At 46.7% G+C, this 15829-nt stretch overlaps 1 protein-coding gene across 1 annotated transcript in view; it reads right to left on the bottom strand.

Annotated features, from left to right (window-relative positions):
* The window catches only part of Trim71 (tripartite motif containing 71), a 64817-nt gene extending 50558 nt beyond the window's left edge, over nt 1–14259 (bottom strand). Inside the window, exon 1 of the mRNA XM_027932085.3 lies at nt 13408–14259. Coding sequence (XP_027787886.3) covers nt 13408–14259 — 852 coding nt within the window. The remainder of the gene's footprint in view (nt 1–13407) is intronic.
* Between the last annotated feature and the right edge of the window lie 1570 nt (nt 14260–15829).

The following is a 15829-nucleotide window of genomic DNA, read 5'->3' as shown; positions in this document are numbered from 1 at the left end:
CATTCACTCTAACAGAGTCAGGACAGCAGGCTCATCATTTGTTGAAAATAAAAATCACACACCAGAACATATTCTAAGATGGGACTAAAGACACAAGACACAGAATGTAGAAGACCAACCGCGGTTGATCACAATGAAATCTAAATTTATTTATTTGGTACCCGGTATTGAACTCGGGAACACCAACTGCAAATGGAGGTAGCTCAGGGACTCCTTTGCCACACACAGTTAGTACAAAGTATTTATACAAAATACCCACCGACTTTTTTTTTTTTTTATCATCCCAGAAACTGGCCACAGAACCTAAGCAGGAAACTGAGAGGCAACACAAATGGCCAATAAACATATGAAAAGGTGCCCCCACCTCGGGGCACTCCAGGAAGTACAGGGTAGGACAACAGGATGAGCCACTTTTCTCCCAGCAGATTGATGGCCCCAAGGATGGGCCCGGAGGGAAATAGCTCCAGGAGCCAGTGCTAGGATCCATTACCATTTCAATAGTGTTGTACCCGGGTCCTAGGAATCCCCTAGCTGCAGGCAGAGGCCGGAAGAGAGGATCTCTCCTCTAGGGAAGGGCTCCAGAAGGGGAAGGGGGGGGCGGGGGTGCTGCTGCTGGCAAGGACCTAAAGTACCAACAACCCCAAAAACAGTACAGGGGAGGATCCATTTCACATCACCAAGTCTAGAGCAGTCAGCAAACATAGAATCCGTGTATGTTTTTGAGACTCTTCACTCCATATGTCTGTGTATGTAAAGGGTTGTCAGAGTTTAGAAGAAATTAATTGTATCTAAAAAGATACAATTTTTTAGCCAGGCATGGTAGTACACACCTATAATCCTAGCTACTTAGAAGGCAGCATAGGGGGATCGCATTCAGAGAAAAAAGAAAAAGGGCTGGAGATGCAGCTCAGTGGTAGAGCACTTGCCTAGAATGTGGGAGGCCTTGGATTCTAACCCTAGCACCAAAAAAAAAAAAAAAATTTGTTTAAAATTTACTGAAAATCTAAAGATAAGACTTTTGTACAATTAAATCAGGATTAGAATTAACAAATTTAAACCAGCTGTTGGTGGTCCTCACCTGTAATCCCAACAACTTGGGAGACTGAGGCAAAAATGGATCACAAGTACAAGGCCAGCCTCATTAACCTATTCTCAAAAAATTTAAAAAAAAAATTATGGAGATGTAGCTCACGGGGGAGTTCAATCCCCAAAACCGCCCACCCAAATAAATAAATAAGAAAATCCTTAGGTATTGTTAAAGGAACACAAATTTTAAAACCTCATGCTTCTCTCTTAATCCCTGTCAAGTATTTACAAGTAACTTTGGGAGGAGGGTGGTTACTAAGGACTGAACCCAGGATTTGCACATGCTAGGCAAGAGGTCTAACCCTGAGTAACAGCCCAATCCTACAAAAATACCTTTTCATTAAGCATTCATTTATTTGGGTTCCTCCTTTCTGTTAACTACGAGCAAATCTGTGTTTATCCTCAGGATGGAGAGAAAGCCCTCACACAGCTACACTTAAAAAGTAAGAAAGAGACCACGAAAGGGTCAGGCTGAGAGGACAGGGGCTACTCCATCTCCTTGGGGTTTTTTTTTGTTGGGAAAGAATGTGATATCCCAAAAAGCAAACCATCTTGAAAATAAATTCTATGGGACTAGGACCAATGAACTATGAAGACAAATGGAACCCAAATCCTATGCTCAGGTTTAGCCAATTAAGTGCAGTGTGGAGGAGGACCCTCACACACAAACTGTGAGCACCATCTCTCCTCTTACAAGGAAAATATGTTTTCCAACATTAAAACTGGAAGCAACACTCCCCCATCTGAGATGTCCAAATATAAATAATGCCTTTCACTGTGTCTTACTTTATTTATGTCTGTTTATGTAACTAAAAGTTAACATACAATTTAGTTTAGCAAAGATGCAGAAGAGGAAGACGGGTAAGTTCAGTTCTAAGATACCAAGGGAAATCTATATTGTGTGCGTAACAGAGGGAAGAATGGGTAACAATAAGATTAGGAAATTTACAACTATTGCAAGCCCCAAATATCACCTAGGATTAACCACTGCATCTCCAGCTATTCCATCTTATAGCCAGCCACATAAACAAAATTAACCCTTCTCACCTACCAAACCAGTTTATTTATTTATTTTATTATTATTTTGGTATCCAGAATTGAACCCAGGGACACTTAACCATTGAGCCACATTCCCAGCCTTTTTTTTTTTTTTTTTTTTAATAAAGACATGATCTCCCTTAATTTGCTGAAGCTAGCTTTGAACTTGCCATCCTTGGGCCTTAGCCTCCCAAGATGCTGGGGATTACAGATAGTGCCACGGTAAGCCAGCTTTGAATCAGAGAAGACTCTTAAACCTTACTTGATACTGCATGGAGTGATTCTTTCCCCTAGATGCCATCAAAGTTCCAAAATATTTGCCTCAATTGACAGTGAAACAAAGCTGTGGATTTTCATTATATTTCCTTACACCCATGTGGTTTAAAAAAAAAAAAAAATCAGGGACTGGGAATATAGCTCAGTTGGTAGAGTGCTTGTCTCACATGCACAAGGCCCTGGGTTCAATATCCTGCATCCAGATAGATAGATAGATAGATATAAATGTTTTTAGATGGACCAAATTGGAAAAATAAGTTGTCCTCTTAGGATATTCCCCTAAATCCTAGAAAGCTTTGATCAAGCTAACAACAACAACAACAAAAACAAAACAAAAAGAACAAAAACTTACTGCTTTTTCTGGGGGAAAAAATGATTAAATATAAAGGGATGCACACAGAAGGGGATGGGGAGGCTACAGAGCTTCAACTGGCTTGCCTGCTACACTGTCCTCAAATCAGTTCCTTCACTTCACAATTTCTACATAGCCTGGTACACTCTTGTAATCCCAGGAGCTCGGGAGGCTGAGACAGGAGGATCCCAAGTTCAAAGGGAGGCACCAAGCAATTCAATGAGACCATGTCTCTAAATAAAATATAAAATAGGGCTGAGGATGTGGCTCAGTGGTTAAACACCCCTGAGTTCAATCCCAAGTAACAAAAACAAAAAACAAAAAAACACTGATCAGAATAGTAGAGGTGAACCTTTCCCTGGACAGGTGAAGTTACGCAGCACAGACTACAGGAAAAAGACCTAGAATGTACTGAGCGTTCCCATTTCACAAGACACCATCTATACTGTTAGGGAAATTCCTCCTCTCACCAGAGGGAGACCCACAGTCTAAGGGTAGTCACTCCACAGTTCCCTAGCCGCCAGTTCTATGAACCCAGAGCAGCTCCCATTCAGGGATCAGAACCATATCACAACAGGGCACCACCCTCATCCCAAATTGGCTCCCAAACTCTAGAAGGCAGGATTCTTGGATTACTTTGCTCCTTTTTTTTTTTTTTTTTTTTTACCCCTAAAAGTCTTCTACTTTACCAAATCCGTTTTCATAATGATTTTCTGCACTCATCTTTCATCTTTACTTCACTTGGGTAGCTGTAATCAACAGGTGTAACAACATAAACATGTCTGGGCACTAAACAGCAATCCCCCTTGGTAGGTACAACTCAACTGGAAGAGCTAGAGGGTACAGAGCAGACTGCCACACGGCCAGTACAGCCTGGGAGCACAGGTCAGCAGCAAGACCCAGCACGGGAGGAGGCTGGGGTCTGGAGACTGGACCACTCACCCCACCGCTAGGACCTGCCAGCTTTGGACATGTTCTCTTTTGTGAGGAGTCAGGTGATGCTGCCAGGAGCCAGGGTCTAATGCTAACTCCAACTCACTGTGTGAGCCCCAGGCCCATTCCTCTTCCTCTGGGCTGAGGCAGCTGGGATTGAGCAAACCTCACCTCTGCTTTGCCAGCTAGGTCCCTGCCAGGTTCTGCCAACAGGTCCCACGACAGGGAGGAAGGGTCTGGCCTTTCTTAACTGTTTCCTGGGTGATGTTCTCAGCAGACTTCCTACCAACACGGTTCACCCCAGAAGAGGTACCAGTCTGGCACAGGCTGAACAGCCTCCATTTCAGGTGCAAGGCCCACAGGAAGCCTCCTAAGTATTAGCACTTGGAACCTGTTCCTTTCCCATCCCTGGATGCTTCCCAAAGCTGCTACTTCCCCAGTACCCTAGTGTTCTCTCCTTTCAGCTACCTCCTTAACAACTCAACACCAGTCAACAATTTCTTACTTGGGGACTAGTTTCTGACAGTTACTACTACTTCTGTTTATCAATAACCCACCCTCTACTAAGGGTGAAAAAGAAGGGAACCCTACCACCTTACTTAGAAAAGGGAAAAGACTGATTCCATGCACACGCACAGCTAATCCAGTGGAAATCACCCTACTTATCAGTCAACTTTTATCTAAATTCCACCATGCTCCCAAGATTCCTCTACCTTCAGGCCCAAACTCATCTCATCTAAACCTGTTTAGATACCATCTTTAGCATTTAGACTTTTTGTCTAGTTTGGAGGGGGGGGATTGTGTGTGTGTTTGTGTGTGCACGCGCGCGTGTTGGGGATTAAAGCCAGGGCATTGCGCATGCAAGGCAACCACTCTGCCAACTGAGCTGTATCCCCAGCCCTGACTTTTGTCTAGTAATTTAAGAACATATACAGCCAGGCACAATGGCACTTGCCTGTAATCCCAGTGGCTCTGGAGGCTGAGACAGGAGAATCAAAAGTTCAAAGCCAGCCTCAGCAATTTAACAAGACTCTAACCAACTTAGTGAAATTTTTTTGAAATTCAAAAAAAATTAAAAGGGTTGGGAGAGGTGGCTCAGTGGTTAAGGACCCTGGGTTCAATTACTGGTACCAAAAAGAAAAAAAAAAAAAGCCATATTGAGAAATTGAGAATCTCCTTCCTCCATTCATCTTCTCCTTCCCATTTTTATATTCCCTGACAAACCATAAGGTTCAAGCAGTGACTGCTCTCATCTTTAGGATGGAACAGAAAACAAACATTCAAATACTGTTACGACAAATCTTTTTTGGTATTGAGGCCCAAACTTGCTTTGCCATTGAGCTACATATATCCCCAGTCCTTTTGAGACAAGTCTCATCAAGTTGCTAAGGGTACCACTAAGTTGTAAGGCTAGTCTTGAACTCGCAGTCCTCCTGCCTTGGCCTTCCAAGTTGCTAGGTTTACAGGTATGCACCCCCAGCTTCATGATAGATCTTAATAATACATCAAGTGCTGTCAGCAATACAGTTTCTGATCAAGTCATTGTCACCCTGGCTTCATTCAGTCTCTCCAATTGTAATGTAGCCGCTTCTTCTATAATAATTTAAGGCTTTTCTTGTGATAAATTAAGATTCTTCTTCATGTCTCCTCCAATACATGCACACATATACACAAAAGTAAAGCTGTAAAACTAAAGCTTAAAATATTAAGGTTTAATTTTAAGTCCCCTAAGTCAGACTGCTCTATGGAGCAACTGAAATGCCATAATTTAGAGGGAGTATGCCAAGCAGTGGTGCAGGCCTGTAATCACAGGGACTCTGGAGGCTGAGGAAGGAGGATGCCAAGTTTGAGGCCAGCCTGGAAAAAAAAGGGGGGGGGGGGGGTGAGGATATATGTAGCTCAGAGGCAGACAGTCCTTGGGCTCAATCCCCAGTATTGGATGGGTAGGTGGGTGGGGGGTAGTGGTTCTCAAACAGCTGAAGGAAATCTCTAAATGTATTTGTACCCCATCTTCTCCAACACTTGGGAAGCCCCACAACCTTCAAATGATCGAAAGCTAATTTGAGGAGCATACATGGGCCCTGTGTTCAATCCCAGCACGGCCACTAGTACCACCCCCCACAAAAAACTGAACCGGATTTCCAGGTTTTCTAAAAGAAAACAAGTTGTATGCATCCCCCCCCCCCTTCACCTTGCATCACCATATGAAGGAGATCAGTACACAGCTTCCAATTTATGATGGTGAATTGGTAGAATGCACAGCTCAGGTTTTCTTTCTTCTGACCCTGAAGGTTTGCCCCCCCCTTTTTCTTTGGCGGGGGGATAGTTTGATAATAAAACTAACATAAATGTTCACAATTGCCTTCAATGTGGGGGGCACACAGCGCTATGATACCTCATATATTAGCAGCTCTAATAATCCTTACAGCACTGAAAGGGAACTTTTTTTTAATCTCTTCTTACATTTAAGAAAAAAAAAATGAGGCACAGCAGAATCTAGAACCACAATGTGGAAAGTGCTCAAGTAAAGCTAATTAAAAGACTCGTGAATTAAAAAAAAAAAATTCACTACCTGAAGTTCCAACTATTACTCAAAATTTCTTCACCATATCCACTTTTCTTGCTTTAACCTTACCCACACATGTGGGGCTATTCAGCGCAAGCCTATAGATGGCTCCAATAAATTATCTCCCTCCTCATTTTGGCATTGATCTCAGAGGGCACGAATTAAAGTCTGCAGATGTAGTCAAACTACAAGCTTCCTCTAAATTCCCAACACTCTAATAATGACTGCTGATGCTCTTCCAAAGTTCTCCTGTGCTTTAAGTAGTTAGCAGATTCATATTTAGCAAAATGAGTCTTTTTTTTTTTTAAATACAACAGCATTTTAAGAAGTATCCCTATTAGTTTCAAAAGAATATGAAAGAGTTCTCATTTCAAGAACATTTCAAGAACAACATTTTTAACTTTGCAAAAGGTTAAATCTAGAATAGAAGGAAATGGCTGGCCAAATTTTCCAGAAGTTAACTAAGATACATAAAGCTGGTCACACGTTCAGGCACACAATCTTCCTTCCCAGGGGTACACCTCACCTAGTCAGGCTCTAAAATTAAAGCAGGAACCTCCAGAATTCACCGGGGGGGGGGGGGGGGCAAAGCTACAAGGCCCTCAGTCTATTTCATTTTCTGTGTACATATCTTTGCTTCATTCAAACTCCAGAAATACTATTCTGCGGAATATGTTATTCTGCAGAAGCCCTTAAATAATCAAGATAAAGAATTGTCCACCCTTCTGGCTGGCCATGGTGGTGCACACTTGTAATATCTGCTACCCTGGACACTGAGCCAGGAAGACCCAAGTTCCAGGCCAACCAGGGCAATTTACTGAGACCCTGTTTCAAAATAAAAATTAAAAATGGCTTGGAGGGGACAGGGTTGTGGCTCAGTGGTAGAGCGCTTGCCTAGTATGGTAAGACACTGGGTTCGGTTCCCTGTACCACATAAAAAATAAAATCTAGGGCTGGGGATGTGGCTCAAGCGGTAGTGCGCTCGCCTGGCATGCCTGCAGCCCGGGTTCGATCCTCAGCACCACATACAAACAAAGATGGTGTGTCCGCCGAAAACTAAAAAATAAATAAATATTTTAAAAATTCTCTTTAAAAAAAAATCTACAACTAAAAAAAAAAATTTAAGGGGAGGAGGCACTGGGGTTGTGGCTCAGAGGTAGAGCGCTTGCCTAGCACGTTGGAGGCCATGGGTTCAATCCTCAGCACTACATAGAAACAAATAAAATAAAGGTACTGTGTCCAACTATAAATAAATAATAAAGTTAAAAAGGGCTTAGAATGTTAGCTCAGTGATAGAGCACTTGCCTAGCATGTGCAACCCCAGTGCCACCAAAAAAATGTTTTTTAATGTATTCACACACCCTTTTCATAAAAGCCCCCTCCCAATAATCATAACTTCAATTAGCTAACATATAATTACTGAAATCAGAAATTTTATCACTAAAGACTACCGCTTCCATAAGGCATCTACATGGAAAATTATTTCTGAACAAACTACAACTGGCTTTTTGTGCCTATTGATAACTGAACTGAGGTCATTCTACAGATTCAACAAAAACAAAAAATTGATGGGAATGGATCTCAGGTTAGGAACTACCTGGGTTAGCAAAGTTGAGGAATCAAATAATAAATGAAAATTATCCAACCCTTTGTACCCTGGCAAACCACTTCAACAACAAAGCATTTCGGCCAATTCACCTCTTGTTTACAAAGGTTCAACAAGACCTTCCTTACTATAAATGTACAATTAAGAGGGTTTTTTTTTTTTTTTTTAAACGATGAAAAGACAAAACTAAGTAAAATTTACATGTCAGGCAAAAGTTGCATCCATTCTAAGGAGATCTTTATGAAACCAGATATTTTAGACTCCTGAAATCTAAAATGCTATTATTTATTTATTTATTTATTTGGCAGGGATTGAACTCTGGGGCACTCAACCCAACACTGAGTCACATCCCCAGCCCTATTTTGTATAGGGCTAGGCAAGTGCTCTATACACTGAATTGCGTTAGTGCCTCACTTTTTTTCTGAGGCTGGCTTTGAACTGGAGAGATCCTCCAGCCTCAGCCTCCCAACCCGCTGGGATTACAGGCCTGCACAGCACAGCCTTTTAAAATGCTTATAAATAAGCAAAATGGAAGGGGGGACTGGGAAGAAAAAAAGGCAATTTTACTCAATATTTAGACACTATGATATTTCTATACTCCAAATATAACTGATGTTTAACTCTGAAAATATCTCATGACAAATAAGGTAGTGTCAAATGAAGGCCGGACATCAAAGAAAGTACTCACTTTCTTCCCAAAATGTTCATTTTCCAAAGTAAAACCCTAGACCTGGAAATTGAAATTTCCTAGATAAAATACAACACAAGGTCACAAAAGGTCCCCAGACAAGGCTGGTAACACACAGCCTCCACATTTCTAGCAGTTAGACAAGCTGCCCCTTTTGAGGCAACCTGTGCAGCAGAAGGTGAACTATCCATGGCCTTCTTCCTGGAGGGTCCAAGCTGATAAAATCCACTTCTATGCACTTTAATGTAAGATATCAGCTCAAGCATAACTTTTCAAAGCCCAAAGATTATACTCAGAATGGAATAACATATCCGGCACAGGGTATTGTTCAGTGGTAGAGCACATGGCATGCATGCATCACAAAACTGAGGCCTGGGTTCAATCCTCAGCACTGCAAAAAAACTACCAAAAAGGGGGGGGGGGGAGTAGGGGCTGGGGTTGTGGCTCAGTGATAGAGCGCTTGCCTAGCATGCATGAGGCACTGGGTTCGATCCTCAGCACCACACAAAAATAAATAAATAAAGATATTGTGTCCATGTATAACTAAAAAAATTATTGTAGGTATTGTGTCCATCAACAACTAAAAATATTTTTTAAAAAGGGAGGAGGAGGAATTAATACATCAATAATGAACCATTTCCCTCCAGTATATTTTCATCAAGCACTCTTAATCCAACAGACTTCAATTTACAAATATCTGCCTGCTGAACTGGATTTAAAAGCAGCAACCTCAGTCACTTCTGAGGTATAGAAAAGTTTAATTTTCTGACCAATAGGTGTCAGGTATGAATTATAAGGGCACTACATTAGAATACCCATTTCTACTCATTTTCTCCCCTTACCATTACCAAAACACACAAACAAGAAACCCTTAAGAATAAACTTATGAGTCATTAAAAAATTTATAGAAACTCAAACTTTACCATAAAAATCTGTCAACTGTATTTGAGCACCTCTTGAGAGAGATGGAGAAAAGGGTAGAAAAGTGAGTCTTTACCTTTATTTGTATTTCATTTCTTTAAAAAAAAAAAACTTGACATGTAGCATGACTAAGAATCAAAACACTTTACAGCATTTTGGTAGAGGGCTGCAGATATGGCTCAGTGGTACATACTGTGCTTGTCTAGCATGCCCAAAGTTCTGGTTCAATCCCGTAAGCACCCCCTTCCAAAAATCATTTTGGTGTAGATTTTATAATTTACCCGAGAACGTGCACATAATTTTTTAATAAACATGCATACAACTGAGTATACAAATACCTGAGAAAGCTTAGGTTCTAGGAATAAAACACATCATGATGAATACAACTTAAGACACAAGAGAGGATTTCATACAACCAATTATTTTAGGCAGCAAACCGATTAGGTTTCCTGGTTGTAGACAGTCCCCAAGAGAACTCCATATCAGTTTGGAATTACAGAACTGTCTTTCCAGGAAGCATTTTAAAGCCCAACTGCAGAGAATGAATATAAATTTTATCAGCACCTGTACCCCATTTTCAGTACAAGAGAAGAACTGGGCCAAATCCCAGTCCCTGACCTTAAGGACTGGGAACATAGCCATCATCTGGTGGGGTGGACTACATACAATGTTTCCCTTGACTCAAGATGGCAACAGAGTCACTGAGTCCCTGCCTCCCCCTACCCTACTAATGACACAGCCTTTCCTGGGGACCCAGCATGTTCCAACTCTGCTAGGCTACCTCCAATTTAGAGAACCCTGACACACAATGACTTCATTCCCAGTGTCCTCTCCCAAGCAGCAAAGGGCTCAGGATAAGTTGCAACGGGTGGGGGCGAGTTAAAGGGCTACTTATGAGCAGCAGAAGTGGCGCCCTTAAAGCCACACATTTAACCCCCTCAAGTCTTCCCCTAAAACGCAAAAAGAACCTTTCTCACGACCTAAGCAGCCTTAAGCACCGACCTTGGGTGCCCGCGGGAGAAGAGCAGCCTGGAGCCGGGCTGTGCCCCCTCGCCAAGTCTCAAGAACCGAGGCGGGGTCTGGGTGACCCGGTGGCTGCGCAGCCCGCAGCAGCTCTACCTCGGCAGGACTCTCGCCCGACACCAGCACGCAGGTAGTGCGTGGCCAGCAGTTCCTGCGGCCTGACTGACCCACGAGGCACAGGACTAGCGAAAAAACCCAAACTGTTTTTGTTTTTTTTGTTGTTGTTGTTGCTGTTGTTTTAAGAACCAAAAACGAGATTAGACAGTGGCAGCAAGCAAAACTCTTTATTCCGCTGGAAAACGCAACTGCCTCCTTTTAGGTTTTCAATTCATCCTGAGTTTTTAAACTAAAGATGACGCCTCTCTTGCAGGTTTGGAAGAGTCTTTTCCCGGGGAGATGCTTAAGGAAAGCAATCTCCCCGGTGAGCCTGCCTTCTGCCTGAAATGACAAACCAGGTATTCACAGAAGAAAAGAGTCGCCCAGGATTATTTAATGGAGCCAGTTGTCACAGAAAGCAACTCAGTAAAATAGCACATTTTAAAAACCGAGGTAGACGTACATAGAGTAAAACCCATATATGCATTTAGGCGTTCAGTGGGTCGTCCCAATCCAGACAGGAGTCAGTCTATCCTTCAAATTGCCCTCAAGCTCCTTCCCAACCAAAGGCAGACTTTTAAAGGAACAATATTCTGAAACACTTAACAATCACTTCCATCAAAAGGAAAAAGGAAGAATTTCAACAGCTTATAGGAACTTCACTGCCTGGTCGTGCTTTTTTTTAGTCTTCGATTCGAAACTAGCTTATCACCTCTGAAACTCAAATTTTCTAGCACTGTAATTTCAAATGAACAAAGTTTTCTTGTTTTAATGAAAAGCTAAAGACATGAAGTAGAATATCGCTCAAATTTGTTTCAAAAAAATTGTATTTAGTTCAAAACCCTAATATCTAAATGCTTTCTAAAACTTCAACCTAGCACTGAACGTGTTAAAAAGTGATTTTTAAAAGCATCCAGGTATCTCAAGGGGTGGAGAGGTTCACTTCTCTCTTCGAGCTCTCCCACACTGCTTGAGTTTTTAAAAATTTATAGTTTTGTGATTTAAAAAGTGAATAAGCCTCTCACAAGTCTGGTAACACGGAGCGCCTACAGTACCCGCACAGCTAAAACACAGGTAGATCTTTAAGAATATAAATAAAAACTGACATTTAAATTCAACCTCCCTTCTAGGAGGGGAAATCTCGCGACTTCAGAGCACCCTGTCCTCTAACTCCCCTCCCCCCCCCCCCGCCCTCCATTTGATCCTAATCTGCAAGTGAATTGGCTCCATCTTTCTGTTCCTGGGATTTTCTAAAAGTAATGAAAGAACATACTAGAAACATTCACCCATGAATGTGAGAAAACTGCAAGAAAGTCCATTCAAAGCTTAAAAAAACGAAGCAATCCCTCCCGCCCCAAGCTCCACACCTAGAAGGAACCTTTTGAAATAGGGGTGCCCACAAGTAGATTAGAATTTCAACTTTTTCCAATAGGAGAAGTCGGCTTAAGGCCATCGGGCAGTAGCTCCGCCCTCTTACCCAATAACAGGTTAGAGTGGCCAAGGCTGAGCGCGGTGCTTGTCTTGGAGGTGCTCAGTATCACCCAACCCACTCCAACTCCTGCAGGATTTTTAAAACCTTTGCCATCTCCTGCTCTCCCGCGGAAGCAGGACTACACGCCGAATCTCACAGGTCTACAGCTTTAAGTTACCGACTCTTCAAGAGAGGCTGCGCCTCAAAATTTTTCGTTCCTTATCCCGTGAGTTAGGGCGAGTGGAAGGTGCTGCTCAAAACCAAAGTGAAAAAAAAAGTGTCACACAGTGTCCACAACCCAAAGAGCGAAATCAAGCCCAAAAACCGCTGTGCAGCCCTCAGATGCTACTCACCCCCAGGTTCAAGCCGCGTGTAGCTGCTCGGTTTTTTTTTTTTTTTTCCCAAGGGAAGTTGCGCCTGTGGTTGACCAGAGTGGGGATACCTTCTAACCAGGGAAACAGGTTCCCGAAGGGACATAACCTGGGGCGCTGTGTGAGAAGCCCAATAGCAAGAGTCTCAGCCGGGTAAAGGTAATGGACGAGGAGTTCGCCCCGATTCCGCCTCTATCTCGGGGTACGGTCCACAATGCCGAACGTTAATGCCACGTGAAAGCTCAGGGCAGACCATGCGTTTTGACACTACGTGAAACAGCTGCGGAGTAGATATGAGCTCAAGACCAGGGGCCCTTTGGCCCTCAAAGATCCACAGACGTCCCTGACTTAACACAAGAGGGAACAATTGCTTCTGTCCAAAAAAAACAACAAAACAAACCAACAACAACAAAAAAAAACAGTCCTACCCCCCGCCATGCACATGGAAAGTTGATCTATATAGGCACAAACACTCCACACACCAACTCATCCACACAACCACTCCTTCCCAGCTCACACCCTACTCAAAAGCAATAATCTACAAGTTTCACAAATAAAGAAAATGAAGGAGAGCCCTCTCAACGCTTTGGGAGGCCTCAGGCCGGCCCACACAAGGAATTCAAGGCTACACTCACACTACACACCTATCTCTCCCACCTCATGTCTAAGTTAATTACAACGGCTGCCACGTTTCGCTACAGTGAAAATATGGAACAGGGGAACCCACATTTTGGGACTCTCCGAAGGCCCCTCGCGGCAGGCATACAGAAGCCAGATCTTCGACACACATTTTAGGTCGTGATCTCCTAGATACCAACCATTGCCACTATGCTCAAAGAAAAATGCAATATATCTGGTTGAGGACCCACCTTTCCTCACTTTGACACAGGTAGGGAGGACCCTGTCCACAGGCGGTCACCGATACGCAAACACACACTAAACCCAGGCGCAGCCCACTCTCAAGCAGCCCCACGACTCACCTCGTCGTCGTGGTGCTGGCAGAAGCCGAGGCGCTCCGGGAACACCGAGAGAATGGAGAAGGGCGCACCAGGGAAAGGGGAGCCGAGCCCGAGTTGCTGCGCCGCTGCCGCGGCTGCGGGACCCGGCGGGCCGCGCTCTATATAGTGATCCTTGGTGAGACGCACGCGCTGGTGCGCGCGGACGCAGTTGTCGCACAGGTGCTCCTGGCAGTCGAGGCAGCGAGAAGAGGCCGCGTTGCCCTCATCGCACGAGCTGCACCCATGCGGCCGGCGCAGCAGCAGTGCAGACGGGGAGGCTGTGGGGCCACCCGACGCTGAGCGAGAAGGTGCGGGCGGCGGCGGCGCCTGCGGGAGCGGCGGCGCGGAGGCGGATGCGCGCGGGTGCGCGTGGTGCGCGTGGTGCCGGTGATTGCTGTGGCCGCCGGCGCCCGCTGGGGCGCCGGCGCGCCCGTTCTTGGGCGGCGGCTCTTCGGCGGTGGCCACCACGGCGTCAAGCAGGTTGCTGAGCAGGAAGGCGGACGAAGGCAGAGCGTCCATGCCAGCCGCTTCGGCTAATACTACTTTCTGGTCACACACGGGGCAGCGCAGCTTGAGCGGTTCTCCGGGTGCGCCACCGCCCGCCGCCGGCATCCGATGCGCCTCGAGGCAAGGGCGGCAGAAAGCGTGTAGGCAGGGTAGGACGTGCAAGCGGCGTGCCGCCGCCCCAGGGCCCCCTCCGCCGCCCCCAGACGACGTGGACGTCTGCGACGACGAGGACGACGCGGACGAGTTGGAGGAGAGCGGCGCCGGCGAGCCGCACATCTCCTTGCAAAGCAGGCAGATCTGGAAGTCGGTCTCGGGGAACGAAGCCATTTGCAACCCGGCCCAGAGGAGGGAGGAGACCAGAGAGGAAGAGGAGGAGGAGGAGGAGAGCGCGGACGAGGTGGGTGGGGAAGCCACCGACTCACTCAGAAAAATGCATCGATTAGGCCTGAAATCCGGGAGCAGACACCAGAGCGACGCAGCCCCCTTGGCCTCGCCACGTCCGGTCCACGCGCTGCCAGCTCCAACACTGCGGGCATTAAATGCCACTAACCAGAGGTGACACAGATTCCTCCCGGAGGACGTGGGGGCCGCGTGCCTTCCGAAGCTGTAACGCCAGAACAAGCCCCGACACGCGAGGGGCAAGCAGGGGCTGGGAGGTCAGTGTACTCCCCGGAGCAGCTGGGGCTTCGCTTCGCGCTAACCAAGAGGAGTCCCCAAATTGAGAGTCCGCTGTGTAATTCTAGTCCCGGCGAGAGCAGAATTTGGTTCGACGAGTATTTGGTGTGTTGCTTTTCTTTTAAACAGATTTAGTCTCTTCTTGGGAAGGGAATGTGCCCCAAACTCGTAAAGGCGGGAGCAAAGCGTCGCCAAGCCGGTGTCCCCCCGCGCGACGCCGACCGCCCCACCGCATGACGCGGAGGCCAAGGGCTCCTGGGTGGCCCGGCGTACTGCGCTCGGGGCTTGCGCACCGCCAGGCGCAGCCTATCCTGCAGGGCGGTCGGCCCCGGCGCAGCTGCACCTCGTGCGGGTCTGACCACGGCAGCACGCGTGCAATACGCACGCGCGTTCCACGCGCTTCGAGTCTCCCGCGCGCCGGCCCAACCCGGCCGCTGCTATCCGCGCTAACACGCACGCGCGCCCCACGCGGCCCGGGGCCCTCGTGCCCCAGCCTAGCCCGGCCGGGCCTGGGCGCCTTCCGCGCGCTCTTTCCTCTCCGGCTTAGCCCCGCTGCAGCGCGGGGCCGCAGGTCCCGGCGGGCCGCACTGAATTATTCATCGGCAGGAAGATATTAGATGTACCCGCTGCCCGCTCTGCGCGGGCCGTCGTGCAATGCTATCCGAGCTCCGCGCGCGCCCCGCGCCCCTCCTCCTCCTCACGTCCGTCCTCTCGGAAACCTTGGCAGCGAAGGGGGATCACATTTCCTTTGTCATAGGGCCATTTCGCCCTCGCCCTGGTCCCCCCTCCGATCCCGAGCCTCGGGGACGGAGCCTCCTCCCGGGCGCGTTGGAATCAGTGGAACCGGCAACGGCCCCGCGCCGCGAGTTCAGAAGCCGCGTGGCCAACGCCGCCGGCTCCCGCCTGCGTCATCTTCTTTCTGAAACGAGTCGCCGAGCAGGACGCGGGTGGCCAGGCTGCGCTGCGCCTACCGGGGTTTGCTCTCGCCGTGCCCTGGCCTCCTGGGGCTTTGCACAACTCCCCCAATTCGGGCTGCGAGCGCGCGCACGCGCGCCCCCTCTTTCTCTGCTTTGCCGCCTCTTCCTCCTCCTCCTCCTCCTCTCTGTGCGCCGGTTATTGGGACTGATCGGAATTCGGAATCCTTTTAATCTCCAAAGGAGCAAACTCACTTCCGCCCGAGTGCTGGGAGGGGGCTGGGGGAGGGGAGACAGGGGAGGGGGTT

This window comes from Marmota flaviventris, chromosome 1, assembly GCF_047511675.1.
Source record: "Marmota flaviventris isolate mMarFla1 chromosome 1, mMarFla1.hap1, whole genome shotgun sequence".
Classification (NCBI taxonomy): Eukaryota; Metazoa; Chordata; class Mammalia; order Rodentia; family Sciuridae; genus Marmota; species Marmota flaviventris.
The sequence above is the reverse complement of the archived record's forward strand: the minus strand, read 5'-3'. Positions and strand labels throughout refer to the sequence as shown.